The following is an 18,708-nucleotide window of genomic DNA, read 5'->3' as shown; positions in this document are numbered from 1 at the left end:
ATACTATGTGCTGGATACAGAGTGCATGAAAGTTGAAGGTGTGGTCTGCAATTTTAAGCACATAGGATTCACCCAGAAAAGGAACTAGAAAAAAAACAAAGTACTACTTTTTCTGTATTCTCCTAGCAATCTCTGAAGAAACAATGGTTTTCAGTAATATTACAATAGCAGGAACTACCATTTGTTACACATTAGGCACCAGGCACAGTGATCGGCACTTGGTGTACATTACGTCTATAATTTTACAAGCCTCAGTTGCCTTTAGTTTTTTTAAAGTGATAAAGCTACATTGGGTAGACTGCTTGATCTTGTGTAGTACCATTCTAAAAAGTAAAGAAAACCTCTGATTTTACTTTTTTGTTTTATTTTTATTACACACTACAAAATACACTGCATGCAACACAATACACTGCATAACCTTCTAGCAGGGGTCGACAAGCATAACTGAGTTATTTTTCATCAATCAGGAAAATGCTTCCTTAATCAATGTTCTCCAAACCCTGAAAAACAGTTTAAAAAGGAAAATGTGAGAATTCTGTTCCTGTCAAAGATGTACATGTACTATAACCTACAATGATTCCTATAACCTATAATGACTCCTAATTTTCATTTTCTGACAGTAGCAAACATACCACTTTATATGAAAAGACAACCCCCCTTCCACTTGCAATCAAAACTAAAGTAAAGCAACTATTTACCACCTGGATCCTTCTACAAAGCACCCTCAGCGTCAGAGGACAGTAAGGTAAATCCATTTTATAAAATAACAGCCAACATCAGGAAGATATTATTAGCCCCATTCTACTTTTTTACAGGTGAAAAAAATGGAGGCTCAGAGAGGTTTAAAGTCCCTTGTTTAAGTCAGTAAGGAAGCAGTAAAGCCAGAATTCAAGTTCAGGGACCCCCAACTCCGGAACTCTTGCCTTGTAAGCATGACACTATTCAGAAGACCACTCTATCTTACTCAGTTCACAACCAAATACTTCAGAAACAACAAAGTAAAAGAGTAATCAGTGATGACATTTCTTCCAGGGGTTAAAATAACACATTCCACGTATTCTGTTCCAATTGAAGGAAGAATCAACTTGAGAGAAATTAAAATTGCATAGTCCTAGGAGCCACCCTGTAAAAATCCTAATTCATTTGATCCAGTCAGGGTCCTAGGAATCTGTATTTTATCTCACATGCCAGGTGATCCTGATGGCATACTTTTTTTTTTTCTTTTTTTTCTTTTTGGCTGTGCGGCTTGCAGGATCTGAGTTCCCTGACCAGGGATCGAACCCGTGCCCCATGTCCCTGCTCCTTGCAGTGGAAGCTCAGAGTCCTAACCACCGGACCGCCAGGGAATTCCTCCCCCACTCCCCCTTTTTTTGGTTATTCTTGAACCATACTTTGAGAAATACCACTCTAGATGAGTAGATATCTATCATCATGTTCATCAGATTAGATTCTCAAATAGCACTATACTGAGAGGCAGATCACATAGGTTGAGTCCTTATACTGTAATTTAATCACTCTGACTTTCTGTTTTCTCATCTATAAAATGGAATTAATATTTACCTAGATTTGCTGTGAAGGGTGAATTAGCAAGGAGAAAGTATAAAATAGTAAAAAATTTGTACAAGAATAATGAGGATGAATTCCTACAATATATAAGACATACTATTAAGTTGAACCATATGAAAATGCTACTGCTTGGCCATTTTTGACCCACAAAAACAGCAGTTTCATATGACTCAATCAAATAAAAAATTATAGTAATTCTTTAATGTACTGGTGCAGGAACTGGCAAACCAATGGAGTAGAGGAGAGTGCATTCATGGAACAGGCCCATGTGTATATGGACATTTAGTTTACTAGAGTGGTATTTCAAATAAAAAATGGACTTTTCCATATGCAGATAACTGTGACAACTGGCTGTTTCTTGGAGAAAACTAAAGTTAAATCCTTGCTTCACATTATACCCCAAAATGACCTGTAGACAGGTCAGAGCACTAAATGTAAAAAAGGAAAAAAGACTGTAATGGTATTTGGAGAAACTGTAGAAATATATTTTTAGAATCTTGGGTACAAAAGTCATTTTTAAACAAGATATAAAACCCAAAATCCAGAACGATAAAATATGATAAACTGAACATCAAGATTAAAAACTATCTGATCAGCTCGGTGCTTTGTGACCACCTAGAGGGGTGGGATAGGAAGGGTGGGAGGGAGGGAGACGCAAGAGGGAAGAGATATGGGAACATATGTATATGTATAACCGATTCACTTTGTTATAAAGCAGAGACTAACACACCATTGTAAAGCAATTATACTCCAATAAAGATGTTAAAAAAAACCTATCTGACGAAAGCCACCATAAAGTAAAAAAGACAGCAGACTGGGAAAAATACTTGCCACATATAAAAGAGACAAAAGATTAATATCTCTAATATATATATAAGGAGCCCTATAAATCAAAAAGAAAAAGACAACAGAACAAGAAAGGATATAGGCAGATGATCCACATAATAAGAAATGCAAAGGATCATAAAATATGTAAAAGACAGTGCTATTTTAGTTTGCATTTTCCCAGTCTGCTGTAAGACCTTTGGCAAAACATTAACCAGAATGCACCTCAACCCTGACAGATGGGCTAGCGTCAGAGCCATCTTACCTTTGACACATAGTAACGATTAACTCCAGAGATGCGCCTATCTCTTTCCATCAAATGCCACTGATATGAATAATGGGCAACCCTTTTTTCCTACAATTAAAAGAAACTGTTATTGTAGTTTATAAAGATGAGTGACCCAACAGAGGGATATTAATAAGTGACATTCCAGAAAAATGGAATCACTGATATAAAAACCAAATTAACAATATAAGACCAGAATCCTAAATAAAATCAGACCACTAAACTTTAGAGTTAAGATGGTAACCATGAGTTCTTACACTTTCTATTTTAACCAGCATCATTTTTTTCTTTCCTCCTTTCTTTTTTTTTTTTTTAAAGTCATGACTACTTGTTCCCTTTGGGGACCCTAGTGAGAAGAAACAACAGTGGTAGATCACAAGTGAAAGACAATCACAAAACCAGAAAGTAAATACATTTATACTCTGTACTTTAGAGATAATGTGAAGGACTAATTAGAGAGGAAAATCACAATCCTAATGTGAAAAACAGGAGCATGACCTAAGTTCCTAAAGGCTTGCAAGAGAAAGTGGGAGGATAAAAAATGTCAAGGTAAAAAAAAAACCTAATTAAGGGGAATTTCCTGGAGGTCCAGTGGTTAGGAGTGGGCGCTTTCACTGCCCGAGCGGGGTTCAACCCCTGGTCGGGGAACTGAGATCCCACAAGCCGCGCGGCGCGGCCAAAAAAAAAAAAAAAAAAAAGGCTAGGAAAAACGTGAAAAACAAGAAGATACCAAGATATGGATGCTAGAAATCAAAATCCAGCAAGAAAGGAGACCAGAGGTCAGAGGGAGTGGGGCCAAGGGTAATTGACGCCTCTCTCCTCTGCCTAGCAGTTTGGACCTACCTCTTTCAATCTCCTGCCTTTCCAGCCCCCAAAACTCTACTCCGCCCTCCTGCCCACGCTTCACCTAGCAACCAGCTGTTTCTTGCTAAAGTAGAATACGGTTCCCGTTGGCTTCGTTCCGCAAGCCTCGACTTTTAGGCAATAAAAAGAAAAAGGGCCGATCTCGGTATTCCCCATCTCGGAGAGAGGCTCCGGGTCCTAACGGGTTCCCGACCCCACCGCCCATTTTGTAACGCCAGCCGGTGGAGTCAGCCGCCGGGCCGGAGAAGCCGCCTTACCTTGCCCCCGTTAGTGAACCTGTGGATGCGTGCAGTGGCCATTCCCGGGATGAATAAGCACGCGGCCATGACGGCGATCCCTGGGAGAATCTCGAACCACATCGCGACACCGTTACCAAGGCCAAACACTTCCTTCCAAGCTCCTTAAAGGTGACCCGGCTTCAATCCCTTTCCGGTAACTTCCGCGGCAGCGCATGAGCGGGGCGGGGTCACGTATGCGTCCGGAGGAAGCGACGGAGCGCGGCAGGGCCCAAGAGTGGCGCGCGCCTGCGCTCTCGCACACTCTTCCTCCCACAGTCGTCTCCCCACAGCCGATTTTGCACCGACTCGCGGTCGAGCGGAAGACGTGCAGTGACGTGAAGCAGCTCCGCGCCACCCAACAGGCCACAGCCGTTTCGGAGCTCGAAACTCTTAAAATGGCAGAGCAACTTTCTCCAGGAAAGACGACAGACCAGGTGTGCACCTTTCTTTTCAAAAAGCCTGTGCGAAAAGGGGCTGCAGGCCGCAGAAAGCGCCCGGTCTGCCACCAAGAGTCCAGAGACAGCAGCAGCAGCAGTGACGAAGGTAACACTGTGGTCCGCCCGGAAAAAAAGCGGGCGACCCACAATCCGATGATACAGAAAACCCGTGGCAGTGGTAAACAGAAGGCGGTTTACGGCGACCTGAGTAGCGAGGAGGGGGAGGGGGAGAACGAGCCCGAGAGCCTCGGCGTTGTCTATAAGTCCACTCGCTCGGCGAAACCCGTGGGGCCAGAGGATATGGGGGCGACTGCTGTCTACGAACTAGACACAGAGAAGGAACGTGACGCGCAAGCCATCTTTGAGCGCAGCCAGAAGATCCAGGAGGAGCTGAGGGGCAAGGAAGATGACAAGATCTATCGGGGAATCAATAATTATCAGAAATACATGAAGCCTAAGGATACGTCTATGGGCAATGCTTCCTCCGGGATGGTGAGGAAGGGCCCCATCCGAGCTCCCGAGCATCTGCGTGCCACCGTGCGCTGGGATTACCAGCCCGACATTTGTAAGGACTACAAAGAGACTGGCTTTTGCGGCTTCGGAGACAGCTGCAAATTCCTCCATGACCGTTCAGATTACAAGCATGGGTGGCAGATCGAACGTGAGCTTGATGAGGGTCGCTATGGTGTCTACGAGGACGAAAACTATGAAGTGGGAAGCGATGAGGAGGAAATACCATTCAAGTGTTTCATCTGTCGCCAGACCTTCCAAAACCCAGTTGTCACCAAGTGCAGGCATTATTTCTGCGAGAGCTGTGCGCTGCAGCATTTCCGCACCACCCCGCGCTGCTATGTCTGTGACCAGCAGACCAATGGCGTCTTCAATCCAGCGAAAGAATTGATTGCTAAACTGGAGAAGCATAGAGCTGCAGAAGAGGGTGGTGCTTCCGATTTCCCAGAAGACCCCGATGAGGGTCCAATTCCCATTACTTAATTTTCCCATTATTCTCAAATCTCAAAATAAATGTTTTGTTGTTTTGGAAATCTTAATTTGTGTCCTTCCTTTCTAGGGAAAGTGAGAGTAAAAGGCAGGTGGTGAAGTAGGGTCCTGGACGGATGGCTTGTAAAAGCACCAAGGTAGGTATAATCTGGATTTTTACCTGGTATAAATGCTGCCTGTGTGTAACAGATACTTTTCAAAACCCTTTAGCATAAATTTGGGGGATGGGAGAAGTTCGAGAAAAGAGCTAGAATTTGCTTGAAGTGACCAAAGCTGTGATGAAAGCAAGAACTGGACCTATTTATTATAGCACATTTTTGCATCACTTAATAATTTACAAAAGTACTTTCATACATTATCTGTCTTGGGAGCGCGTACTACTTCAAAATACACCTCAGCCAAGGTGTGTCTGTTGGGGGTTGAGGGCAGCAGTGGGAGTGGGAGAATTGGGTCGCGAGACTGGTAGCTATAGCCGCACAGCCTGTGCATATGGGAGATGCTCCTTGCTCTCCTTAAAGCACCTATAGGTAACCCCACGGCCATGGATGACTGAAATGGCCTATGCGCTGCGGTCCAGTATGACAGCCACTACACTAGCTTCGTGTGGCTGTTCAGCACTTGAAATGTGGCTGGTAGCCACCGTATTGGACATGCAGTTCTAGACTGAACTTGTGAACCTGACATTTTATAATCCATTGTCTGAAACTGTTCTCTCAGACCCTGTAATAGAGCTGATCACGCCCTATTAAAGTTAATCTAGGGCTTCCCTGGTGGCACAGTGGTTGAGAGTCCGCCTTCCGATGCAGGGAACACGGGTTCGTGCCCCGGTCCAGGAGGATCCCACGTGCCGCGGAGCGGCTGGGCCTGTGAGCCATGGCCGCTGAGCCTGCGCGTCCGGAGCCTGTGCTCCGCAATGGGAGAGGCCATAGCAGTGAGAGGCCCGCATACCCCCCAAAAAACAAAAACAAAAACAAAAAAAGAGATGAGACAAAAAAACTGCAGAACAGGAAAGAGGAAGTTGTAGAGGCAGATGGAGAAAGAGAAGCTTACACTGAGGTGGAACGCAAAGGAAGACAGTGTTCTAAAAAGTGTCATGGAAAGAAACAGGACAATGAGTAGCAAAAATCAGTGGTGTACTCAAGGTATTTTTCATGTTTACAAAGTTTATGATTAAATTTTTTAAAAGAAATATTTTTATCACCTTTAATTAAACGGTGCAACTTCATTTCATAGGTGAAAACTAAATAGTTATTCCTACAAATTTAAAAAAAATTAAATATGGAGGGAGTTCCCTAGTGGCCTAGTGGTTAAGACTCCGGGCTTCCACTGCCGTGGCCCGAGTTCAGTCCCAAGTTGGTGAACTGAGATCCCGCAAGCCTTGTGGTGTGGCAAAAAAAAATAAATATGGGGGGGGAAAACAAAGCATGCCAGCAGAGATGAGTTGCCGCTGGACTCTGAAGGGGCTAACCTAGTCTGAGAGCTCAGAGGAGGCTCCCCTAGGAGATGACCCTCAAATTGAGACCTGAAAGGGGGGTGGTAGGAAGAGTATCACAGTCAGAGGGTTAGTATACACCAAGGACCTGAAGAGAGAGACTGGCTTCAGCTAAGAGCTCGAAGCAGACCAGGATGCTGGAGGAAAAAGACAGATGGTAGTCAGGGCCAAGTCAGCCACCTTGCAAGTCATGTTAAGGACTCTGGACTTTATCAGAAGGGCAAAGGGATGCCATCAAAGGGTTTTAAGAAAGAAAGTGAGATGATAAGATCTGAATTTTAAAAAGATAATTCTGCAGTGTGGGAAATGGATTGTGGAGATCGGACACAAGACAGGGAGATCAGTTAGGAGGCTGGTGCACTAGTCCAGACGATATGATGGCAGACTGGACTAGACCGGAGGCTGTGGACATTCATTTAATAAATAGTTTTTGAGCACCCACTATATGCCAGGCATTGATTTAAGCACTGGAGATACAGCCAAAGCAAAAGCATTCAACTCCCTGCACTCTAGAACTTACATGAGAGAGAGTAACAGAATTATACATGCATAATATATAATAGATTGAGCTAAGTGCTATGAAGAACAATGAAGCAAGGTAAGGGGATGAGAGTGCGGGGTGGGGGGCCATGTTATTTTATATAGGGTGGTCAGGGAGGGCCTCTTCTGATAAGGTGACATTTGAGCAGAGACCTAAATGAAGCAGATATCTGGGAGAAGAGCATTCCAGACAGAACACCAAGTGAAAAGGCCCTGAGGCAGGAAAGCGCCTGATGCATCCTAGGAACAGTGAGGAAGAAATGTAGTTATCTGTTTTGGGAGACCGTACAGAGTGGACTGAAGGAAGAGGAAAGAACTCTTAAGATTAGATAAGAAAAGTAATGGGGGGGGGCAAGGGCAGACTGTGTACAGCCTTATGAGCCATTGTACAAACTTGAGTTTTGTTTTTTTTTTTTGCGGTACGCGGGCCTCTCACTGTTGTGGCCTCTCCCGTTGCGGAGCACAGGCTCCGGACGCGCAGGCCCAGCGGCCATGGCTCACGGGCCCAGCCGCTCTGCGGCATGTGGGATATTCCCGGACCGGGGCACGAACCCGTGTCCCCTGCATCGGCGGGCGGACTCTCAACCACTGCGCCACCAGGGAAGCCCCAAACTTGAGTTTTTATTCTCAGTGACATGGAGGGTCACTGGGAGGTTCTGAGAAGAGGACTAACATATCTAACACTGGCTTTAAAAAGGATCCTTCTGGAACTTATGGGGGATAATGGAAATGTTTTATATCTTAACCAGGGTGTTTGTTACACAGGTGTCTATCATTTGTCCAAACTCACTGGACTGTACATGTATGTGCATTTCATTGTATGTGATTATATCTCATTAAGAAACACCTTCAGATCAAAGGAGAAAACAAAGAAACTGGTTGCTATGTAGAAAATAAACCAGGGCAGGAGGGTCAAGGGATGAAGCAGAGAGATCAGTTAGAAGGCTACTGCTGTTGGGACTTTGCTGGTGGCGCAGTGGATAAGAATCTGCCTGCCATTGCTGGGGACGTGGGTTTGAGCCCGGGTCTGGGAAGATCCCCCATGCCACGGAGCAACTAAGCCCGTGTGCCACAACTACTGAGCCTGTGTGCTAGAGCCCACGAGCCACAACTACTGAGCCAGCATGCTGCAACTACTGAAGCCCGTGCGCCTAGAGCCTGTGCTCCACAACAAGAGAAGCCACTGCAATGAGAATCCTGCGCACCGCAACGAAGAGTAGCCCCTGCTCGCCACAACTAGAGAAAGCCAGCACAGAGCAATGAAGACCCAATGCAGCCAGAAAAGAAAAAAAGGCTGTCCAGGTGAGAGATGGTAAGTGCCTCAAACCAGGTGGTGGTGAGAAGGGGTCAGATTCTGAATGTAGTTTGAAGGTAAAACTGACAAGTTGTCTTGGCAGGTTAGATATGAGGTGTAAGATAGAAGAGTCAAGGTGACTCCAAGATTTTTGACCTGAGCAACCAAGTGGAAAGTGGTTCCACTTAGTGAGATGGAGAAAGGCACATAGAGAAAAGTACATAAAACACAACTTTGCAGTATAACAAGTAGTTACATAGGAACCCCTTGCATAACCACCACCCAGGTCAAGAAATACAAAACTGACAACTCTCAAGAAGCCCATCACATTATCCAGATTCTCCAGATGACACACACAGGTAACCACTATGCTGATTTTTATGATAATCACTCCCTTGCTTTTTTTCCATTGAGCTTCCTCTTTAGCTATTTATCTCTCCTTCCCTCTCGCCCAACCAAGAATAATGTATACTTAATGTCTTTTGTTTCTCTCCCATGTACTCTTCTTTGTAACAGCTTTATTGAGATATAATTCACATATCATATAATTCACCATTTTAAAATATGCACTTGAGTGGCTTTTAGTATATTCACAAGGTTGTGCAACCATCACCACTATCTAATTTGAGAAAATTTTCTTTACTTTCTTTTTTTTTTTTTTTTTTTTTTTTTTATTAGTTTCTGCTTTATAACAAAGTGAATCAGTCATACATATACATCTGTTCCCACATGAGAAAATTTTCAATACTTCAAAAAGAAAAACAATACCCTACACCTGAAACTAACACAACATTGTAAATCAACTATACTCCAATAATTTTTTTTTAATTTTTAAAAATTTTTAAAAATTTGCTAATAAAAAAAAAATAGAAAGAAAAGCATACCCATTAGCAGTCGCTCTCCATGCCCCCAGGCAACCAGTAATCTCCTGTCTCTACATATTTGCCTCTTCTGGAGATTTCATATCAATGGAATCATATAATATGTGGCCTTTTGTGACTGCCTGCTTTCACTGAGCATGCTCTCAGCATTCATCCATATTGTAGAGTATATCAATATATTCCTTAAGGGGGCTGAATAATATTCCATTTTATGGTTATACTATATTTTGTTTATCCATTCATCAGTTGATGGACTTTGGGTTGTTTCCACATTTTGGCTATTATGAGTAATGATACATTCATGTACACACATTTTTGTGTGGATGTGCATCTTCATTTCTCTTGGGGAGATACCTAGAAGTGGAAATGCTAAGTCATATGGTAACTGTTTAACCTTTTTTAAAACATTTTTTTAACTGAAGTGAAATTCACATAACAGGAAATTAACCGGTTTAAAAGGAACAGTTTGGTGACATTACCTCTATATAATTCCAAAACACTTTCATCACCCCAGAAGAAAGCCTCATACCCATTAAGCAAATGCTCCTCATTCTCTCCTCCCAGCATCTCCTGGCAACCGTCAATATGCATTCCGTTTCTGTGGATTTAGCTATTCTAGATAATTCATATAAATAGAATCATATAATATGTAGTCTTTTGTGTCTGGCTTTCACTTAACGTAATGTTTTCAAGGTTCATTCACATTGTAGTATGTATCAGAACTTCCTTTTTGAGGCTGAATAATATTCCATTGTATGTATATACCACAATTTATTATCCATTCATCTGTTGATGGACATTTTTTATTTTCCACCTTTCGGCAATTGTGAATAGGGCTGCTCTGAAAATGTGTACATATCTCTGAGTACCTGTTTTTCAATTCTTTTGAGTATTCACCTAGGAGTAGAATTGCTGGGTCATATGGTAATGCTATCTTTATTTTATTTTATTTTTTATTTTTGGCCGCGTTGGTTCTTCGTTGCTGTGCACGGGCTTTCTCTACTTGTGGTGAGCAAGGGCTACTCTTCATTGCAGTGCATGGGCTTCTCATTGTGGTGGCTTCTCTTGTTGTGGAGCACGGACTCTAGGCGCGTGGTCTCAGTAGTTGTGGCTCACAGGCTCTAGAGCACAGGCTCAGTAGTTGTGGCACACAGGCTTAGTTGCTCCGCAGTATGGGGGATCCTCCCAGACCAGGGATTGAACCTGTGTCCCCTGCATTGGCAGGCGGATTCTTAACCACTGTGCCACCAGGGAAGTCCCTAGTAATGCTATCTTTAACTTTTTGAAGAACTGGCAAACTGTTTTCCACAACAGCTGTGCCATTTTATATTCCTGCCAGCAATGTAAGAGGGCTCCAATTTCTCCACATCACCAGCACTTATTTCCCTTTTTTTTAAAATAGCAATCCTAGTAGCTGTGAAGTGATATCTCATCATGGCTTGGATTTATACTTCCCTAATGACTAATGACGACCATCTTTACATGTGCTTGTTAGCCATCTGTATGTCATCTTTGGAGAAATGTCTATTCAAGTCCTTTACCCTTTTTTTTTTTTTTTTTTTTTTTTTTTTTGCGGTACGCGGGCCTCTCACTGTTGTGACCTCTCCCGTTGCGGAGCACAGGCTCCGGACGTGCAGGCTCAGTGGCCATGGCTCACGGGCCCAGCCACTCCACGGCATGTGGGATCCTCCCGGAGCGGGGCACGAGCCCGTGTCCCCTGCATCGGCAGGCAGACTCTCAACCACTGCACCACCAGGGAAGCCCTTTACCCATTTTTTAATTGGGTTTTTTGACTTTGGGTTCTTCAGTTGTAAGAGTTCTTTATACATTCTGGATACCAAGCCCATATCAGATATATAATTTGCAAATATTTTCTCCCAATCTGTGGGTTGTCTTTTTACTTTCTTGTTGGTATTCTTTTTTTTGGGGGGGGGTTGTGTGGTACGCGGGCCTCTCACTGCTGTGGCCTCTCCCGTTGCGGAGCACAGGCTCCGGACACGCAGGCTCAGTGGCCATGGCTCACAGGCCTAGCCGCTCCGTGGCATGTGGGATCTTCCTGGACCGGGGCACGAACCCGTGTCCCCTGCATCAGCAGGCGGACTCTCAACCACTGCGCCACCAGGGGAGCCCTCTTGTTGGTATTCTTTGAAGCACAAAAGGTTTTAATTTTGATGAAGTACAATTTAACCATTTTTCTTTTGTTATTCATACTTTTGGCATCACATCTGAGAATACATAAATCTGATAAATAAATCTGAAGTCATAGAGATTCACCCCTATGTTTCCAAGAGTTTATAGTTTTAGCTCTTACATTTAGGTTTTTGATCCAATTTGAGTTAATTTTTGTGTATGGCGTGAGATAAGGGTTTGGTTTCATTCTTTGGCCTGTGGCTATCCAGTGACCTAGCACCATTTGTTGAGAAGACCATTGAATGTTCTTGGAAGTCTTGTAAAAATATCAGTTGACCATAGACAGATGGGCTTGTTTCTGGACCTCAATTCTATTCCATTTATCTATATATCTATTTTTATGCCAGTACCACAAGGTCTTGATTACTGTTGTTTTGTAGAAAGTTTTGAAAACAGGAAGTGCGAGCCCTCCTATTGTTTTGGATATTCTGGATCTCCTGCAATTCCTTATGAATTCCTTATGAATGTTTGAGTCAGCTTGTCAATTTCTACAAATAAATCAGCTGGAATTTTGATAGAGATTGCATTGAATCTGTAGATCAACTTAGGGAGCACTGCCATCTAAATAATATTAATTAATATCATGAATTCCCTGGCAATCCAGTGGTTAAGACTCCACACTTTCACTGCTGAGGGTCTGGGTTCAATCCCTGGTCAGGGAATTAATACCCTGCAAGCCTCATGGCACGTGGCCAAAATAAATAAAGTAATTTTAAAAATTAATGTTAATCTTCTAATCAGTGAACACAGGATGTTTTTCCATTCATTTTAATCTTTAATTTCTTTTACAGTTATTCATGGTATTCATTTATAATCCTTTTTATCTTTATAAGATCATCAGTAATGTCCCCTCTTTTCTTTTTTTTTTCTTTTTCTTTTTTTGACCATGCCACACAGCTTGTGGGATCTTAGTTCCCCGATCAGGGACTGAACCCAGGCCCTGCAGTGAAAGTGCTGAGTTCTAACCACTGGACAGCCAGGGACTTCCCTATTCATTTCTGATTCTAGTAATTTGAGTCCTCTCTCTTTTGCTATTTATTTATTTAGTCAATCTAGCTAAAAGTTTACCAATTTTATTGATCTTTTCAAAGAACCAACTCTGGTTTCATTGATTTTTCTCTATTGTTTTTCTGTTCTCTCTTTCATTAATTTCCCCTCTAATCTTTATTATTCCCTTCCTTCTGCTTGCTTTAGGTTTAGTTGGAAAAGACACTTTTCCAGTGTGTTAAAGTAGAAAGTTAGGTGATTAATTTTAGATTTTTCTTTTTTTAATGTACAGATTTAAAGCTATAAATTTCCCACTAAGCACTGCTTTTGCTGCATCTCATAAGTTTTGGTATGTTGTGTCTTCATTTCATTCATCTCAAAGTATTTTCTAATTTTCCATTTGACTTCTTTGATTCATTGATTGTTTTAGAGTATGTTGTTTAATTTCCATATATTTACAAATTTTCCAGTTTTTCTTCTGTTATTGATTTCTAATTTCATTCCACTGTAGCTTTCTATCCTTTTAAATTTATTGAGGTTTGTTTTATGGTCTATCATTTGGTCCATTCTAGAGAATGTTCCATGTACACTTGAGAAGAATGTACATTCTCTTGTTGGGTGGAGGGTTCTAAGAGTGGGATGTGTCTCTTAGATCTGTTTGGTTTATAGTGTTGTTAGATTTTTCTATTTCTGTGTTGATCTTCTGCCTACTTATTCTATCCATTATTGAAAATGGGGTATTGAAGTCTCAAAAATTATTGAATTGTCCATCTCTCCCTACATTCCTGTCAGTTTTTCCTTCATTTATATTGGTGCTCCTTTACTAAGTGCATATATTTTATAATTGTTATATCTTCTTGATGGATTGACCCCTTTATCATTATAGAATGTTCCTCTTTATCTGTAGTAACATTTTTTTGTGTTAAAGTCTATTATGTCTGGTATTAGTATAGCCATTTCAGCTCTCTTGTGGTTGCTGTTTACATGATATATCTTTTTCAGCCTATTTATATCTTTGAATCTAAAGCATGTCTCCTGGGAATTCCCTGGTGGTCCAGTGGTTAGGACTCCTTGCTTCCACTGCAAGGGGCACAGGTTCAATCCCTGGTCGGGGAACTAAGATGGCACAGCCCTCCCCTAAAAAAAAGTGTGTCTCCTGTAGACAGTAACAGTTGGATCTTGTTTTTTTACCCAGTGTGACAAACTTTATCTTTTGCATTGTTTAATCCATTCACATTTACTGTTACTGTTGATAGAGTTGAATGTATGTTTGTATTTTACTTTTTTTCATTTATGTTGCTCTATTCCAACTTTACTGCTTTCTTTTGCATTAAGTGAATATTTTTCTAATGTAGCATTTTAACTTCTTTAATGATTTTTTTCACATTTTTGGAATTATTTCCCTAATGGCAGCTCTAGGGTTTACCATTCATGTCTTTTTTTTTTGTCTGTGCTGGGTCTTCATTGCTGCGCCTGGGCTTTCTCTAGTTTCAGCAAGCAGGGGCTACTTCACTGCCATGCTTCGGCTTCTCATTGTGGTGGCTTCTCTTGTTGTGGAGCACAGGCTCTAGAGTGCATGCCACAACTACTGAGCCCATGTGCCACAACTACTGACACCCACATGCCTAAAGCCCATGCTCTGCAACAAGAGAAGCCACTGCAATGAGAAGCCCACTCACCACAACAAAGAGTAGCCCCTGCTCACCACAACTAGAGAAAGCCCGCGCACAGCAACGAAGACCCAATGCAGCCAAAAATAAAATTAATTAATTAGGGCTTCCCTGGTGGCGCAGTGGTTGAGAGTCCGCCTGCCAATGCGGGGGACACGGGTTCGTGCCCTGGGCCGGGAAGATCCCACATGCCGTGGAGCGGCTAGGCCCATGAGCCATGGCCGCTGAGCCTGCACATCTGGAGCCTGTGCTCCACAACAGGAGAGGCCACAACAGTGACAGGCCCGCGTACCGCAAAAAAAAAAAAATTAATTAATTAATTAATTTTAAAAAAAGAAATATATCCTTTATTTAAAAAATTCAGCTTCAGATTTATACTAATTTATTTCCAGTGAGATATAAAATATTCCTATATACTTCTATTCCCTTTTGCCCCTTTTTGTGGTATTACTGTTACACATATTACATCTATAAATGTTACAAACTAATAATACATTATTATATTACTTTATATAATTTTATGACTTTTATAGGAGCTAAGAAAAGAAAGGAGAACAATTATATATTTATACCTTCTGTTATATTAACCTTTTTTATCATTTTTGATTCTCTTTATTTGTTCTGGTAGATCTGAGTTACCATCTGGAATCGTTTCCTTAGCCCAATACATCTTTGTTCCACCCACCTCCTTTGTGCTATTATTGGAAAATATATTACATTTCTATATGTTATAGGCCCAACAATACACTATAGACATATCATTTTCTACAGTTAATATATAAACTGGTTAAGAGAAGAAAGGAGAAGAAATATGCATTTATATTGTCTTTAATAATTATACAACTACTGTTGGTTTGTAACCTCAGGAGTTCCCCAGGTGAAATCTGAAATTGGCCCCCTTACATGGAGGGTAAGGAGATACTAATGAAAGAGGCAGACCACTCCAGATTTGTAGGTGGCAGTTTTAATAAGCAAGGGAACTTACATAGGAGGCTTGTCTTGGGTGGTTGCAAGCTAAGTAAATCTCTGCATCCACCCACCAGAATCTTAAAAGTTTACATAGAGGCCTTAACAGGGTTCAGTCACATATTCAGTCCAGGTGGTCTCAACAATTCAGCATTACTCTCTCAAGGCTACATTCTTGAAATGGCACCTAGTGTGGGAATGGTGGGTAGAATACATATTCCACTGACTCGGGTAGTGGGGGGATAAGGAGCCTCTAATTGCCTGGGTCCAGCTTTCGGGTCAACCAACAATCACATCTTGATGACCTCCTCCAACAATTACCTTTACCTTTGTTCTTTGGGTTTTTTTGTATGGATTTGAACTAATATCTGGGGTCACTTGATATCAGCCTAAAAAACTTCCTATTTCTTGTAAGGTAGGTCTACTAGCAATGAAGTCTCTCAGTTTTTATATACCTGGGAATGTCTTTATTTCACCTTCATTTTTGAAAGATAGCTTTGCTCAATACAGGATTCTTAGTTGACTGTCTTTTTTTTTCTTTGAGCCCTTTGAATATATTGTCCCACTTTCTTCTGGCCTCTATTGTTTCTGATAAAAAGTCAGCTTTTAATCCTATTGGGATTCCCTTGTAAATGATGAGTCATTTTGCTTTTGCTGCTTTTGAGATTTGTTCCTTGTCTTTATATTTCAGCATTTTTATTATGATGTGTCTGTTTATGGATCTTTTTGCATTTGTTTTACTTGGAGTCCATTGAGCTTCCTAGATGGGTAGATTGTTTTTCAATAAATTCAGGAAAGTTTCTAGCCATTATTTCTTCAAATATATTTTTCCCTCTTTTCTCCCACTCCTCTCTTTCTGGTACTTCTGCTACATATATGTTGGTGTGCATAATGGTGTTCCATATTTCTCTGAGGCTCTTCATTTTTCTTCATTCTTTTTTCTCTCTATTCTTTGGATTGCATAATCTCTATGGATATATCTTCAAGTTTATTCTTTCTTCTGCCAATTCAAATTTACTGTGGAGACCTGTTATATAGGCAGAATTGTTTCCCTCCCAAAAGTCGTATGTTGAAACCGCCAGTACCTCAGAATATGACTATATTGGGAGATAGTGCCTTTAAAGAGGTGACTAAGGGGGAGGAATAAATTGGGAGATTTACACAGTACTATATATAAAATAGATAACTAATAAGGACTTACTGTATAGCACAGGAAACTCTACTCAATACTCCATAATGACCAGGACTTCCCTGGTGGTCCAGTGGTTAAGACTCCATGCTCCCAATGCAGGGGGCTGGGGTTCAGTTCTTAGTCAGGGAACTAGATCCCACATGCCACAACTAAGACCCGGCACAGCCAAATAAATAAATAACTATTTAAAAAATACTCTGTAATGACCTATATGGGAAAAGAATCTAAAAAAGAATGGATATATGTATACATATAACTGATTCACTTTGCTGTACAGCAGAAACGAACACAACATTGTAAGTCAACTATATGCCAATAAAATTTTTTTAAAAATTGATTGGGAGTTTGGGATTGACCTATGCACACTGCTATATTTAAAATAGATAACCATGGAGGGCTTCCCTGGTGGCACAGTGGTTAAGAATCCACCTGCCAATACAGGAGACACAGGTTCAAGCCCTGGTCCAGGAAGATCCCACATGTCGTGGAGCAACTAGGCCCGTGCGCCACAACTACTGAGCCTGCGCTCTAGAGCCCGCGAGCCACAGCTGATGAAGCCCGTGTACCTAGAGCCCATGCTCTGCAACAAGAGAAGCCACTGCAATGAGAAGCCTGCGTACCGCAACGAAGAATAGCCCCTGCTCGCCGCAACTAGAGAAAGCCTGTGCATAGCAACAAAGACCCAATGCAACCAAAAATAAATAATAAATTAATAAATTATTTTTTAAAATAATAAAATAAAATAAAACATAACCAACAAGGACCTACTGTAAAAAAATTAAAAATTAAAACTCAGTGGGATGAATTGGGAGACTGGGATTGACATATATACACTAATATGTATAAAATAGATAACTAATAAGAACCTGCTGTATAAAAATAAAATAAAATAAAATTCAAAAAAGAATTAAAGGGCTTCCCTGGTGGCTCAGTGGTTGAGAGTCTGCCTGCCGATGCAGAGGACACGGGTTCGTGTCCTGGTCCAGGAGAATCCCACATGCCGCGGAGCGGCTGGGCCCATGAACCATGGCCGCTGAGCCTGCGCGTCAGAGCCTGTGCCACAACAGTGAGAGGCCCGCATACCGCAAAAAAAAAAAAAAAAAAAAGAATTAAAACTTTAAAAAAAAAGGTGACTGGGCTTTCCTGGTTGCACAGTGGTTGAGAGTCCGCCTGCTGATGCAGGGGACACGGGTTCGTGCCCCGGTCTGGGAAGATCCCACATGCCGCAGAGCGGCTAGGCCCGTGAGCCATGGCCACTGAGCCTGCGCGTCCGGAGCCTGTGCTCTGCAATGGGAGAGGCCACAACAGTGAGAGGCCCGCGTACCGCAAAAAAAAAAAAGGTGACTAAGTTAAAACAAGACTGTTAGGGTGGGCCTTAATCTAATCTGAGTGGTGTCCAAATATTTTTTCTTCCAGTATTATTGAGATATAAATGATATACAGCACTGTGTAAGTTTAAGGTATACAGCATAATGATGTGACTTACATACATCATGAAATGATTACCACAATAAGTTTAGTGAACATCCATCATCTCATATAGATACAAATTTAAAGAAATAGAAAAAAAATTTTTCCTTGTGATGAGAACTCTTAGGATTTACTCTCTTAACAACTTTCATATATAACACACAGCAGTGCTAATTATAGTTATCATGTTGTACATTACATCCCTAGTACTTATTTATCTTATAACTGGAAGTTTATACTGTAAACAGAGAATGTGGCCTGCCATTCCAGTTCTACAAGGATCAAGTCATTGGCCACTGCAGTCACTGACCTACAAGGACACCCTGAAAGGAATTCAGGATGAAGCATTGTGTGTTTTGGATATATGGGCCCCTGGATAGTTAAAATGCATATGTAAGGAAGAATTTCAATGACACCATATGCTCGCACCTTCCCATACTTAGAAAAGTACTAAAATCATTGACTGAGATATTTGATCCTCATGAACAGTAAACCTTTACCGAGATCTTGACTACACTATATATACTGGCTCTTCCCCTACCTCTTCGGAACTGTTTCTCAGAGCTATCTGAGGGGCTGTCTCCTGGGCTACAGTCCTCAGTAAGACATGGAATAGACTCAACTCACAGCTCTTACATTGTATGTGTTTTTTCCAGTAGCTTTAGACTACTTTCATCCAACTCCCCCTCCCCCCCAACTCTGATAACCACAAATCTGATCTCTTTTTCTATGAATTTGTTTGTTTTTAAAGTATAATTGACCTACAACACT

At 41.6% G+C, this 18,708-nt stretch overlaps 2 protein-coding genes across 2 annotated transcripts; one reads left to right on the top strand and one right to left on the bottom strand.

Moving 5' to 3' along the window:
- Positions 1 to 344: 344 nt before the first annotated feature.
- On the bottom strand, positions 345 to 3,968 carry NDUFA1 (NADH:ubiquinone oxidoreductase subunit A1). The gene is made up of 3 exons (XM_079727027.1): positions 3,799 to 3,968; positions 2,657 to 2,746; positions 345 to 500 (listed from the first exon to the last, which is right to left on the bottom strand). Exons 1-3 carry the CDS (start codon positions 3,898 to 3,900, stop codon positions 480 to 482), a joined length of 213 nt encoding a protein of 70 aa, XP_079583153.1. The 5' UTR covers positions 3,901 to 3,968; the 3' UTR covers positions 345 to 479.
- Positions 3,969 to 4,214: 246 nt separating this feature from the next.
- On the top strand, positions 4,215 to 5,305 carry RNF113A (ring finger protein 113A; the record flags this gene model as incomplete). The annotated part of the gene is made up of 1 exon (XM_079727020.1): positions 4,215 to 5,305. One exon carries the CDS (start codon positions 4,215 to 4,217, stop codon positions 5,247 to 5,249), a length of 1,035 nt encoding a protein of 344 aa, XP_079583146.1. The 3' UTR covers positions 5,250 to 5,305.
- Between the last annotated feature and the right edge of the window lie 13,403 nt (positions 5,306 to 18,708).

The sequence above is a fragment of the Hyperoodon ampullatus genome, assembly GCF_949752795.1.
Source record: "Hyperoodon ampullatus genome assembly, chromosome: X".
Taxonomy (NCBI): Eukaryota; Metazoa; Chordata; class Mammalia; order Artiodactyla; family Ziphiidae; genus Hyperoodon; species Hyperoodon ampullatus.
The sequence above is the reverse complement of the archived record's forward strand: the minus strand, read 5'-3'. Positions and strand labels throughout refer to the sequence as shown.

Bases quoted from the DNA above. Each gene is read 5' to 3' on its own strand.
- NDUFA1 (XM_079727027.1), bottom strand. From the start codon at position 3,900: ATGTGGTTCGAGATTCTCCCAGGGATCGCCGTCATGGCCGCGTGCTTA. The intron at 2,747-3,798 runs GTAAGGCGGCTT...TTTTAATTGTAG, and splicing joins GGTTCACTAACGGGGGCAAG to GAAAAAAGGGTTGCCCATTA. The intron at 501-2,656 runs GTAAGATGGCTC...ACTGTTTTTCAG, and splicing joins ATCGTTACTATGTGTCAAAG to GGTTTGGAGAACATTGATTA.